The 15,110-nt window shown below is 37.6% G+C and overlaps 1 protein-coding gene across 1 annotated transcript; it reads left to right on the plus strand.

The window, feature by feature from the left end:
• The first annotated feature begins 2,790 nt into the window (after window positions 1-2,790).
• Window positions 2,791-3,189, plus strand: LOC120089038. Its single transcript, XM_039046471.1, has one exon. The coding sequence runs from the start codon at window positions 2,791-2,793 to the stop codon at window positions 3,187-3,189; it is 399 nt and encodes a 132-aa protein (XP_038902399.1).
• Window positions 3,190-15,110: the final 11,921 nt, after the last annotated feature.

Here is a 15,110-nt window from a genome sequence, read left to right on the forward strand (position 1 = left end):
ATTATATTAAGAAATCTTCTACATACTTTGTATAATCCTGCTAAATTTGGTAATTCTTCATTTCAAAGTTACTGTCAACCCTTCTGTTTTGGAAATTTATTTATTTCAAGTGTTTATCCTAGTCCATCCAACAACGCAATAAGGGACCTTGCTCCATTCTTAAATTTGGGTGGGGAAGGTCTGAGCAGATAAGATCAAGAATATCGATCTTCAAGAAAAATGCTTAATATTTCCAAAATATATAATAATATATATATATATATTTTATACAAAACTCCAATATCAGCGCAAGGGAAAACATTAAAAAAATATATATATGTTCCCAATTTGATAAGAGTTTAGTTGTGAAAAGAGCCTGCTCGTAGTTAAATGTTTGTATGACACCCGTAGGAGCAAGCCAAAACGAAGGTGGGTTTCCAAGAACAACGCAGTATGAAAATAGAAAAAAAATATACAAGAATGCAAGAGACAACTCCTTTGAATATCATGAGTTAAAGTTGAAATGGGCACACAACAATAGTTGGATGTTCGCATGACACCCGTGGAAACAAACCAAAACGAAGGGTGTAACTAAGACCAACAGTCTCTAATAAATGACTCTAAGCATGACCACCGCATATAGACATATCAAGTTGTTTTGACAAAGAAGAGATAAACATTCTATTTTAAAAAAAACTAGAAAAGCTTATTTAAGCAGAAATTTGTTATTTAGAAGAATAAAGTAGGGCTTTGTTAAGAATTAGCAAGGATAGAAGGAAATTTCGTTGTTAAGAAATATGCCTAAGTGTAACATCCAGAGCAACCAATCAACGCAAAAATATAGGATAGAAATTGAGCATTATTGCCTTAGTAGAAGATACGCTTGAGGACAAGCATATTTCTAAATTTGGGGATGCGATAACTTGTAGAAATACAAGTTATTTATGTTGCCATATTCAGATATTGTGGCCAAAAGAGAAGGAATATGCATCGATTGTATGAAAATTAGCTCAGAAATACAATAAATATAAATTAACGTAATTACACCCACTAACATCATTAAGATGGTAGAAGAGGATATTTCTACTACTGTTTTGCAGGAAACCAAGTCACTGTTTGCGATCAAGGTTCAACGAGAAACTGAACAATGCATCTCTGTCACATTACGCCCGTCAATCAATAATGAAGAGACGATTGACGCAATGACGGCGTAATACGACAGTCGATCCCGAGCTGAATTTCAACTGCATGCGGCAATAAAAAAACACCGCATGCGAGCAACCGATCGGAAGATGCAGCTGAGCAAACGCGGAGGATTGTGACACATGTACAACTAACCGTTGTGCAGATTTGACGGTTTAATTGCATAATAGAAGGAATATTTATTCATCCATCTTCGGAATTTCCATAACAAGAAGTGGGGTCCACAAGCCAAGAGTCAAAACTTTTCACCTATAAATACCCCCATTGAATTCAGAGAATATATACTTGATACGAGGACTAATTGATGCTAGATCATTGAGAGAGAGAGGCTGAGCTGAGTACTAATCGGATGAAATCGAGGAAGAGAAGAGACAAGGCCGAGAGGTGAGTTTCAGTGCAATTCTGCCAAATCCCCTCCGTGAAGCTCTGTGCTTAGATCCCTGCTACCGGTTAAGCAAGCCTGAGAGGGAAGCTCATCCTTCCGCACGATCCACCCACGTCGGCAAGCAAATCTCCATCCAGATTGGCGCCAAGACGTTGACGTTTATTTGTATTTGTTTCTAACTCCATTTCAATAATTGTATTTCATTATGTTAATCTCTTCATTCACAAATCATGTATCAGACGTTAAATAGTGTTATTGAATGTCTCGATCACTTTTATTTCCACTTTTCTGTCTATTTTTACTCCTCCATTAATCGATTTCTCCATGAAGTTTTCTTAATATCTTGGTAATTAATATTGATTAAATGAGTAACTTAATTTGTGCTAAAGAGATAAATGCATTTAGCTAAGGCATGTTAGAAGACATCTTCACCTGTGAGAGCGGGAATGAAGATGTCATTCTGATATGTCGAGAGAAGGTTAGAAGAATGCGTTAACTAAAGCAAGTAGTACTTCCAAAGATGGAAGCAACCTTGCGTTCATTACGTTCATCCCTATTTCACCACAGATATGTAGGAATGCGGCTGATCACCGAGAGGTGTATGCCAAGGAAAAAAGGGAACCGTACTTATATCTTGAACACAATTAAGGAACTTGCGATGTTTGTATTAATTACCTTCTCTATTTCTGCTTCACACATAAGACTTGTCACCGCATTACACGATCTTTGTATAATCTTCACAGCCAGTCTTGACCTCAGTATCTTGTATCATGAAACCTGTATCTTGTATCATCTTAGCTTAGATTTATTTTATCGCAATTTACTTTAACGCAATTTATGTTATCATTGCATTTTTACCGCTTTACTTTACTTTATCGCATGTTTAATTACTTGTACACAAAACTCTTTTATAAATTGAAAAACCCCTGGTCATATGTATCATAAACATAACGCAATAACCAAAAATAGTCCCTGTGTTCGACCTCGGATCATACTGAGAAACTTATGGTGAAATTATACTTGGTTTCAACGCAAGGAAACTTGTGACAACGCACAGCATACTACAAGAACATTCATTAATAATGCATATCTAGAAGTAGTATCACATATCAACACATAGAATTTATGTCATCAAGTTTATGGCATGAACGCAACGTTGCATCATATTGGATAGATAAAAAAAAATTACGTTACACAAGACCACTGTCAAAACTCCCATTGGGATGACGCCCTTTAAGCTTGTCTATGGCAAGGTGTGCCATTTACTGGTAAAGGTAAAGTACAAGGCCTATTGGGCGGTTAAACAATGCAATATGAGTTTGGCCCATGCTATTGAAGAAAGGCTTCTAGAACTGCAAGAGTTGGAAGAGTTACGTCTTAAAGCTTATGAGAACTCTAGACTTTACAAGGAAAAGATGAAGCTAATTCATGATAAATGTCTTGTAAGGAAAGAGTTCAAGGTCGGCCAAAAGTTGTTGCTTTTCAATTTGTGCCTCCAACTTATGCCAGGTAAGCTTAAGTCCAAATGGCTTGGTCCTTTTGAAATTACTAATCTTTTTCCTTATGGTGTAATTGAGATTAGGAGTCGGGAGACTAAAAAGAAGTTCGAAGTGAATGGGTAGTGCCTCATGATCTTCAATGAAAGGGAATCAACCTAGCTCATTTGAGTTTTGGTTGACTCCACCTCATTCACTTAAGCCCATCTTCACCCAACGTCGAGCAAAAGACGTTACAAGTTGCGCTTCCTTGAGGCAACCAGGGCAAATTTATTTGCTTTCTTTTTCTTTTTCTTTATTTCTTCTTTTTATTTATTTTCTAATTAGAAATAAAATTGAAAGAATGACTGATTGCCCCTTTTTCTTTTTACAGGAAATCATACTTTTGGCTCTTTAAAGAATAGCTTTCCTCATGCTCATGCTTACGTCCAATTCCAAGGGAGTTTTCTGTTCCCCTTGTCTTTTTCTTTGTCTTTTGCATGAATTGTAGTTGAGATATACATTGAGGACAATGCATATTTTTAAAGTTGGGGGTGGGCGAAGCATACTTCTTGTTTTCTGATTTTGTGCATAACCTACCTATATCATCCTTTTTTTTTTGGGGGGGGGGGGGGGGGGGGGGGGGGGGGGGGGAAATAATATTGCTATAATAGGTATATACAACTGCTGAATTCTTTTTTATTCTTTGATTCATGTGTTATTTGGTTAGCCTTAAGCATCTGAGCTTGGATTTTTATGATTTGAATAATTTTTCATTGATTGTTGTGTTATGGAATAAGCATCATTGGGCTGGATTTTTGTCTGAATAATTGACTTTGTCTAATTGTTTAGTGTTTGCATGGTTTGTTCGCTCTGTTCACTTCCTTTTGATGATAAGTTGATGATGTACTCATTAGGTTGTATGTTTTCAAAAAGAAAATTCTTTCATGATTTTGAGCTCTTTATAAAAACCTTTTCATGAAACTCATGCATAATGAACCTAGGTAAAAAAAAAATTCATTATAAATCCCTAAAAAGTCTTAGAAACGAGTTATCCATCTTGAATTTTTGTTGTCACCTCAAAAGGCCCTCTTTTAGCTTAGGAGTAACTTTTAGTGCCTGAGAGAAAAAGTAGACAACGAGAAAATAATGGCCTAGTGTGTGAATAAAAAAAAAAAAAGAGAGAAGAAAAGTAGTTGCTGAAAAAAAAATGCATAAAAATAAGGTATAAGTCTACAAAAAAAAAAAAAGTGTGCATGTGTGCATGGATAGAGGAGAAAAAAAACTACCTTCGTCGTGTTTAGATAGGGCCTGGGAGAAAAGAGTGTTAGATTCCTGACGATTAAGTGTGAAAGCTTGCCCTCTAAGTAAAATTAATGTCCTCTATGTTTTATGTTTGTGAGTTTTAGGCACTCTTTGCTAAGTGTTGCTCTTTGATTAGCAAGAATGGTATGTCTTAGGCTGATAACCGAGCCATAGTAGAGGGAAGATGAAATGGGGGTAGAATAAAACTTTTCCAGGTACTTTTCGATTTATGAAAAAAATTCATGCCTTAGTATTCATTCATACATGATTTGATTGTAAAAGCCCCTTTTATAATGAGTCTCAATTAAGTGATTAATAGAATTTGGATTGTTGTGTAATTTATCGTGTAGCCCTAAAGACTATTAAGACTTAAGATAGGAATCGATAAATAGAGTGAACAATTTATTATCAATTGCATGATTGAGTGTTATGACCTTGCTCAGAACGATCAAGAGCTAAGTTGGGGGTATTTGTTAGCTCTAAAAAAAGGGCTAATTTTATGTCCTTAATCCTACTGTTTTGAATAATTCTTAAGCTCTATTTGTCTTATTTTGTAGGTAAGTTGACCCCATGGAGCAAGCATGTTGCCGAGATGAAAATCAATCCAAAATGTATTAAAATCAAGAGTTGGATGAACTATATTGAGTAGAGACGTCAAAATGATCAAATTGCCCTTGAGAGTAGCATTGTAACCCTCCCTTGAACATCGCTTAATGTTGAGAGGTAGTAGACATCAAATCCTGGATAAGCAGTCAGCGTCACAATGGCCCGCCAATGTTCCAGCTCGATGCTATTGGACAGTAGCTATCGAACAGGGCAGCGTTGATTAAACATGCATACTAATCCCGAGGCTCTTTTCATTGATTTAATTCAACCCATTTGTGTGCTCATTCTTGTTTCTTTCCATTGCATGTTACTTTTTAATAACTGTTTTCGCAAATCCAACCAAAACCCCTGTCACATGGAATTCTTTAATTAACCTTACTAGTCGACAATTTCCCTGTGGATTCGACCTCATTCTTATTACTTTTATTGCGTTTTTGGGTACAGATATAGGATCGGTGATTATATTTCTTTGTTTGAGCCGGTGATCGTGTGTGACAACGTTTCTATTAAATTTGACATCCGAAAAAACAACAACGCCCAAACCACCAAAGACCCAATTGGGGAGACACATGAAAACCAACCTCTCCAAACCAATGTACCCATACCTTCTCTCAAGCCAATATGGATGAAATCAAACAATTCATCCAGGATCAAATAAGATCCATGGGCGCGTCCATGGAAGCACTTCATTTGCAACTGGCAACACTACAACGCCAGAACGTTGTTCTAAGGGATTATCTATACTAACAAACGCAAACGAGCCAAGACCATTTTGACTTTACAACACAATACATCAACCAAGCCTTGATGGGAATGTTTGCCCTTCCTTCTCTACCTCAACATTTAAGGAATCCACCTAGATTAATGGATGAAGACCATGCATCTTAATGCAGGGACGACATGCCAGCATCATAGAAAATTTAAAGGTGTTGGCCTTTTGGTTTCAATTTTATTTTGAACTTTTGTATGCGTTTGCACTTGTTTGAATTCCATGTAAATTTCTTTATTAATAAATGAAAAAATAATCATTTTCGATCTTGCGTTGGTCTTTGAGAATTCCTTTTCTAATTCCTTTATATCTTTTATGCCTTGCATTGAGTTGTAAGAATCTAATTCACTATCGCATCTTAACGTGGGAATCAAAGAAATTCACTATGTGTTACAGACCAGGGCGACACAAGGGGTATGCCTCCAAGAATGTTCAACGTAGAAAGGATACATTGGCTCGTGATTTTTATGTCAAATCACCACTTGCAGGTATGGACATTTGACTGGCGGCGTATAAACATCGCGGAAGTGGCATGCAGTTGGTCTAAGGTATGAAATTTAATGCAAGTCCAATCACCAAGTTGCTAGGATATGCCTATAAAAGGAGAAGCCAACTATTGAAGCATAGTTAGACACCTTAGAGCACTATAGTTAGAATTTTCTTTAGTAGTTAGACTTTGTTGTCTGCAAACAAGAAATAGGAGGGAAGTTACCATTCCATATTGATCAAGAGGAGCTATTAGAGACAAAGCTCGAGAGAGAGATCCTCATCAACTTCTTTACCAAGTTGGTTGAAACAAGCATAAAAATCAAGCCAAAGAGAATAAGAGATTGAACTCTGTGACTTGACTTCTTCCTTTTTACATTTCATTTCCATTCACCATTTCATTTCATCAAGTTGAGATTGTTGTATATACATTTTTTTTATCTTTAATTCAGTCTTATCTTTTAGCCACTCAACACTTCTCCATCTGTTTCATTCGAAATTGTTTATGTTTGCTAATTTTCTGACTTAATGAAAGCTTGAAATCTGTGCTTAAATCATCCTGATCAGTTGATTAAAGTGATTAAGTAGTTAAATCACCCGAGAGAGCAATTTAACTATAGAACGCATTAAGTTAGGGTCCGAAATAGGTTTAGAGATAAAGTTGGTTGCATCTTTCTCATGTTCTTTGTAGCGAACGCATGCACTCTAAAGATAGGATTATATGTGGCATTCGCATTCAGAGATGTTGAACTAAATATAAATTGAAGAACAAAAATTCTAACGCATAGCCCATACATTTAGATTGTAGACAAGCATCTGTGTCAATCTCATCTTCATTACGCTTGCTAATCCTGCTTGGAACCAATGTATACCACTTACACTTAAAACCATTCATTCATAAACCCCTTTTCCCCTCTGAACTTCAATTTCTTCTTGCATGTTTGCCATTAGCTTAGAGTAAATAACCAACATTTCTTAAGTTAATTAGGAAACATCTGATTAGATCCAAAAACAAGGTTTGTAGAAGTATTCTAGGGTCCCTGCATTTGACCTTAGACTTACCAGGAAACTTGAGTGAGATTTATACTTGGGTATCACTTGAAAGAACTTGTATGCATTCACAAGGCGTGCATGCTGAAGGAACTCTTATTCAAGAGTACCTACGAGCGGAAGCGGATCTTTCCAATTCATTGTGACAAAATTACAGCATATACATTCAAACATACTTTCATAATGCTAAAGAGATCAAGAAATCATACCAGATGAAGATTTCTTCTTCACAACGAGTCTGAAGCCCAACTATTTACTTTGAACAATCACCACTCGGACAGAAGGAATGGAGAAGACAACACAACTTAGAGCCTTAAGTATTCTTGGAGTGAAAATCCAAAGTGTGGGCTTTGTTCGGATTTGGTAGAGGGAAGGAGGAAGAGAGACCGTACACAACGATCAAGCAAGTTGAAGATATAGTCGTCTACGCATAGACAAGATGCTTGATCGTTTAGGTGAAGTATAAGATCGTGTAGGAAAAGTAAGCGATCGTGTAGGAAAAGTGTGAGCGATCGTCCAAACGATCGCGTAGAAAAAAACTAAGCGATCGTCTATACGATTGTTTAGTAAATATCGAGAGTAAAATGATTGCTTAGGGAAAAGATAAACGATTGTTTAGATAATAGCGTGCGACGGTGTAATCGATCGATCGCTTAGCAATATCGTATATGTAAGCGATCGTGTAGTCATTATCGTATAGGCACGGATTTTCTAAACGATGACAATATTTTTTTCACAATGTCCGTGCACACCGAGATCAACACACCGTCTGCTATTTATAATGCACTCATCCATTATTTAGAACAGAAGAGACGCCTTCCTATTTCCTTTATAATCGTCCAATGAATGTGATTTTATCACATTCATAACTTATAAATTAATATCATATATTAATTATAATATTTTCTTCTACTAGATATAAATCATATTTATATCCAATTTTCTCCAAATTAATGTATCTCATACATAAAGTTAATTATATCATGATTAATTAACTCGTTCAATTATCTCATATATAATCAAACTCCCTTTTGTCAATTTGAACATTTCAAACTGACCCAAAAACTGATTCTCAACTTGTATCCAAGCTATCAAGGGGACCTTATGGACCTATGGCTCGAAGCTCCAATGGTACGTGAATATCTAACTAAACTCTTTAGTCATGATATCCACCATCCGTTAACTGCCAGGAATTCCACTAAAAACCGACAGTTGAACTCTTCTTGCCATAAATATATTTCTATATTTATTGGATATAACCAATCATCAGTACGATGACCTTTCACAGATGCTCGTAATTATAGCTGGCCAATTTATCGTTTTGCCCCTGGAATTATATCTTCCTCCTTAAGTACCACTGATCGCTTTAATGAACAATACAACATAGTCCTACTATGTGTGAACACCTCTTGGGTCATGAGAAGGTGCGTGGCGCCACATCGTTCAAGCCCTGGAATCAACCCTTAGAAGCTATCTATCTACTTACCCCTGCCTCGAGGAAGGAGTGAATTCCATCTTGTGTAGCTGAGTTTCCAGCTCCCAAATCAGACGAATCCCCAAAATGGTAGGTTTGAGTCGGCGTTCTGGCCACTCGCACCCATGTAAATCAAAGGACCGCTCTCAATGGCAGGAGCTGTCTCTTATACACATCTAGATGTGTATAAGAGACAGGGATAAGGTTTCCCTTTTATATCCATATACTACAGACTATTTTTGTTGCACTTAAGACATGATCCACTAGTATTGTCTCTTATACACATCTAGATGTGTATAAGAGACAGACCTATGGTCATCCTAGTGAAGTGAAGTCTCAGTCATGAACGGTGTTATATGACAAGACATTAACACTTCGAGGTCAAGTCTTATACAAACTCTTTGTATAGGATGTCCCCGCTCACATGTCTACTACACGAATGATCAGGATCAGACCATCTGTGACAATTCACAACATTTGTAACAATTTCACAAAGCAGGTCGCATCTGTAGTGTTACCAGGATAAGGTTTCCCTTTTATATCCATATACTACAGACTATTTTTGTTGCACTTAAGACATGATCCACTAGTATGTCTCTATATACATGCTTAAGTTACATAAAGACAACTAGGGATATTAAGTTTATTGGTTTGTGGTAAAATGAAAAACATCTAAATGTGCAAAGTCAAGTAGTGAAGTAAATATCATTTATATTATACATCACAAGTGTTCGTAAAAAGTTGTTTACAAACTATTGAATACGAGACTTTAGGGCACAAACCCTAAAAATCTTCCACTTCTCCTAAAGAGAAGTGGGGAGTACAAGTAAACAGGCACAAAACAATAAACTAAGGCATAAAAACCTCGTGCAACAAAATCTCTCACTTGCCCTAGTCCAGTCGCAGGCGATCCCATAGACCCATGCTCTGAAGGTGACACTCAAACACTGTTGCCATAAAAGCCTTCATAAATAGATCAACAGTGTTTTGCTACGAGGCGATTTTCTTGATGATCACATCTCCTCGATGCACTACCTCACGGATCAGATGATACTTCCGCTTTATGTGTTTGCCGCACCTATGACTTCTAGCTCTATCAAGAACTTTCTGCGCCAAACGGCTTCTTTAACAGCTTCACAAGTTACTACGTACTCGACCTCGATCGTGGAGTCGACGATGCACCCCTGCTTGGTGCTTCGCCACACTACAGCTCCTCCATTAAGAGTAAATATTGACCCTGAAGCGGACTTTTGAGAGTCCTTATCAGTCTGAAAGTTAGAATCCGTATATCCAGTAAGGATCAAATCCCAAGACCCATACACGAGCCTGTAGTCCCTCATTCTCTGAAGATACTTGAGGATATTCTTAACAGTGGTCCAGTGACCCTGGCCTAGGTTAGACTGAAATCTACTGACTATTTCCACAACATAGCAAATGTCTAGCCTAGTGCAGAGCATCGCATACATTAAACTACCAACGAAAGATGCATATGGGACTCGTCTCATGTCCTTAGACAAAGTGACTTCATGCCTAAATGGTAGTAGGCCCTTTTTGAAGTTCTGCATCGAGTACTTGAATAAGATTTTGTCAATATACGATCTTAAGACAATGTTAGCACTTTGTTTTTACGATCCCAAAAGATCTATATACCCAGAACAAATTGAGCTTCTCCCAAATCTTTCATTTGGAATTGGGTCGCTAGCCAGTTCTTAACTACAGTCAGTAGACCTACATCATTCCCAATGAGTAGTATATCGTCTATATACAATACTAAGAAAGCTACTGAACTGTTGACTATTTTCTTGTAAACATAATGTTCATCAACGTTTTGGTCAAAGCTATACGATTTGATCGTAGCATCAGACCGAATATTCCAAGATCGAGATGCTTGCTTCAGCCTATAAATGGACCGATTCAGTTTGCAAACTTTTTGCTCTTGACCTTGGACAGTGAATCCTTTGGGTTGCACCATGTAAATGGTCTCTTGAAGATTGCCATTCAGAAAAGTCATCTTGACGTCCATTTTCCAAATCTCATAATTATAATAAGCTGCAATGGACAGAAGGATGTGAATTGACTTTAACATGGCAACAGGTGAGAAAGTCTCCTCATAGTCGATTCCCTCCACCTGGGTATAACCCTTTGCCACAAGTCAAGCCTTGAAGGTTTGTACCTTCCCATCAGCACCCCGTTTGTGCTTGTAGATCCATTTACAAAGGTCTTATCCCATCAGGCTAATCTACAAGATCCCATACCGAGTTGAAGTACATCGGCTCCATCTCGAGATTCATGGCTTTGACCTATTCATCCTGGTCAACACCCTCCATTTCCTTTTTATACGACAATGGATCCTCAACATCGCCATCTATCACTATAGCTAGGGTTTCCATGAAACCCAGATAGCGATCAGGTGTGTTTGTAACCCTCCCACTGCATCGAGGTTTCCTCAACTCCTGAGGTGGAACCGACTTACCAGATGAACTATCATCAACAATTCTGGTTGATGAAGTAGGTTTTTCAACAACTCTTGTTGAAGTTTCAGTAGTTTCTTTGGAAAGCTCACTTAACATGACTTTACTACGTGGAATGTGCTCCCTGATATGAACCTCCTCTAGAAAAGTAATGTTCGTGGAAACAAACACCTTGTTTTCAGACAGATCATAAAAGTAACCTCCTCGTGTATCTTTGGGTACAAAGAGGCACAACCTCAATCATGATTCCAACTTCTTGGGATTTTTCTTGAGCACATGTGTTGGGAAACCCATATGCGGAAGTAATGTAAACTAGTTTTACGCCTATTCCACAACTCTAGAGGTGTTCTTGCAACACTCTTAGAAGGAACAAGGTTGAGAATATATACCGCAGTCTCCACTGTGAAACCCCAAAATGAGTCTGGTAAGGAAGCGTAACTCATCATCGAACAAACCATGTTCATCAAGGTTATGTTTCTCCTCTCTGCTACACCATTTTGCTGAGGTATACCTGATGCCGAGAGTTGGGAAATGATTCCATGTTCTAATAAATAGTCCTGGAACTCAGAATCCAAAAACTCTCCACCTCGATCTGATCAAAGTGTTTTTATTCGTCTATCCAAAGCATTCTCAACTTCGGCCTTAAATAATTTAAACTTTTCAAAAGATTCAGACTTTCGTTGCATCAGATAGACATACCCATATCTCGAGTAATCATCAGTAAAACTGATAAAGTACTCATAGCTTCCTCGAGCTCGCTCATTCGTAGGACCATAAAGGTCAGAATGTACTAATTCAAGAGGCTCTTTGGCTCGATAACCTTTTCCAGTAAAAGGTCGTTTAGTCATCTTATCTTCAAGGCAAGATTCGCACACTATTAAAGAATTTTCCTCTAACTCGCTTAGAAGGCCATTCTTCACCAATTTCTCAATCCTATTGAGATTAATGTGCCCTAATCGAAGGTGCCAAAGTCGAGCATTTTCTTTTGGAGAAACTCGTTGGTGTTTAGATTGAGTTACGATAGATTTAAACATCCCTATGTTATGGAGGGAACTTAAGGCTAAAGGTCTTAGCACATACAAGTTATTTTCCAGTTTAGCTATACAAATTTCAACACCATCCTTACGAATAAACACTTTATTCAATTTAAAAGAAATAGTGTAATTGTATTGTAACAGACACTTTACAGAAATAAGGTTCTTTTTTTAGTTCAGGAACTACAAAGACATCTTTTTATATAAGAATCCTATTCTATAAAGAAAACTGGATGTCTCCCACTGCCACAGTTGAGACGACGTGCTTGGTGCCTACTCGCATCTTCATCTCACCAGCCTCCAACTGTCGCCAGGATCTAATCCTCTGAAAAGAAGAACATACATGATTAGTGGCGCTCAAATCTAATATCCAAGCAGAATCATCATTCTCCACTAAACAAGTTTCTAATACAAACAAATCATATTTACTTTTGCCTTCATTGGCCTTAGCCTTGGTAACCTTCTTTTCCTTTAGATAACGAAGATAATTCCTCTTCTAGTATCCGTCCTGGTTATAATAGAAACATTTTCCTTTTTCAACCAGCGGTGGATGCTTCTTCTGGGCGACAGGTGGCGGGTTAGCATGCGCATTCCCTTTCCCTTTACCACCCTTCTTCTTCTTCTTCCCCTTTCCAGAGTTAGAAGTTGAAAATGCAAACTTTATTCCTGAGGTCGAACCTCGATAGAACTTTTTAGAGGACGAAACAACATTTGCCTCACCTCCTTTTTTCTCCTTACTTTTCAGCAAGGATTGGTAAGTCTGCAACTCGTTGAGGAGAATGGTAAGGGAGTATTCCACTTTGTTAAGAATCGTATTGCTAACAAAATGGAGGAAGCTCTCCGCCAATGAATGTAGGATAATGCTAACCCGACTACCCTCCTCGATTTAGACCCATCCATCTTCACCACGTTAAAGTGGAACATCATATTCAACACGTGTTCACGAATAGAGGTGCCTTCCTCCATTTTGGAGCTGAAGATGTGTTTCAGAGCCTCATGCTTGAGCTGTCAAGATGACTGTCTGAAAATTCCCCACAAGGACTCTATGATCTCACGAGTTGAGACCTTGGACTCATGTTTCTTGGCCAACACTTCACTAAAACTGGCCAGAATATAGGCTCGGGCCTTCTCATTTGCCTGTGTTCAACTCTCGTACGTCGCTTGAATATTTCGTAGCATCCTGAGGTGGAATAGGAGGACATTCCTCCATAAACAAAAACTTCAGATCCTCGATGATGAGTATCGTCGTGAGCATATGTTTCCAACTTGAATAGTTTTGGCCATTTAGTTTTTTGGCGCTAAGCAAATTGATAGTGGTTGATGCCATTAAAAACCATTGCTGAAAAAAAAAACAAACAAACAACCTTTTATAAGACTTTGCAAAAACCACATTTTTAATTAACCAATTAATTTTTAGCAAAACAGATTCCAAATACCCTAAGTGAAAAGACTTTTATTTTGCAATGATGCTTCAGCGAGGCAAGACAAATGTCACCGGTGGGGTGAACGGATGTCCCTTCACTGGGATGAGACATTCTCAACTATTGGGCAGAACCAACTCTTGGAACTAAACTTAATAGCCACCATTTGTTCGGTCTAGAATAATTAACCCTTAACAATCCTGCGTAAGTGTAAACCTTTGTTTTCGGCTCTAGAGTCCCACCCTAATACGCTCACCATAGAAAAAAAGATAGATTAGGACAAGAGACTAATTAACCTTATCCTCTTACATGAGATCAAATAAAGAAACACACAAAAATAGCCATTCTATAGGGGGACACACCCAGGGTGCCATGAGGCGATGCATAGAAACTTTATTCAATCCAACGAGAGAGACCGAGGGATATGCTATCGCACTTCCCGCTCCCATTTACAATGAACACTCTCTCTATCCACCTTAATATTGACCTACCCAAATACCATCCGTTAGGGGGACACGCCAAAGGTGCCTCGAGGCCGAGGGTAGATCTCACAATGTGGACTATGAGGGAGAAACGTGAGAGGTGAAGATGAAGCATCAAATGCCCCAAGAACCTCCCACTGAATGTTCTACCAAGGGCTTTATTAACCTAGACAATCCGGCTACTGATTACGATCTAAGTCATTTATAAAGTTTGCTAAAAAACAACTTTTGTCTTTGAAATTTAAAAAAAAAAAAAATATCCTAGTAGTCACATTAAACTCTTTAATAGACTGACCTTAGTTTGCATGCATGCATCAAATCTATCTAAATTACCTTTCTAGGTAGGTTCCCAGGTAGGGGTGTTCAGTTGCCGTCATCTTAAATATTCAGCCTAGATAAAACCGCCTTCGACAAAAGGTCTACTATAGATAGACTTGCTCCATATTAATCATTTACTAATTATTTTAGTTCTAATTTCATTTTATAACCATTTATAAAATAAACAACTAAAACACTCATCCCACATAACGAAGTATTTATAACACTTATAAATATAACGTTAAAAAAAATAAAGCATACATAAATATAACCCTTATATTATATGATGCATGAGCATGCATTTATGTAAATTAAAACATGCGTCTCTAAATTATAACAATTACAATAAAGAGATGATGCAAGACCAATGCATAACCTAAGGTGGGATTTACTATATGTGCAAACCATATGACATATTAAAAACATACATCGCATGTAATAAATACAGGATTAATGGACCAGGATGTAACATTACAAAAACTGAAATGAAATAACCTTATCTATTACATTTTTCATCGAGCAAATCGATTCACAGGCGGGTCTTGAACCGCCAAAAGGACTCCATCGAGTAGAAAACACCGTAGGTAGACGATAGAAGCAAAATTAAACGATCGCGTAGACGACAATGAGGCTGCGAAGCCTGATTGTCTAT

The sequence above is a fragment of the Benincasa hispida genome, chromosome 10 (assembly GCF_009727055.1).
Source record: "Benincasa hispida cultivar B227 chromosome 10, ASM972705v1, whole genome shotgun sequence".
Taxonomy (NCBI): domain Eukaryota; kingdom Viridiplantae; phylum Streptophyta; class Magnoliopsida; order Cucurbitales; family Cucurbitaceae; genus Benincasa; species Benincasa hispida.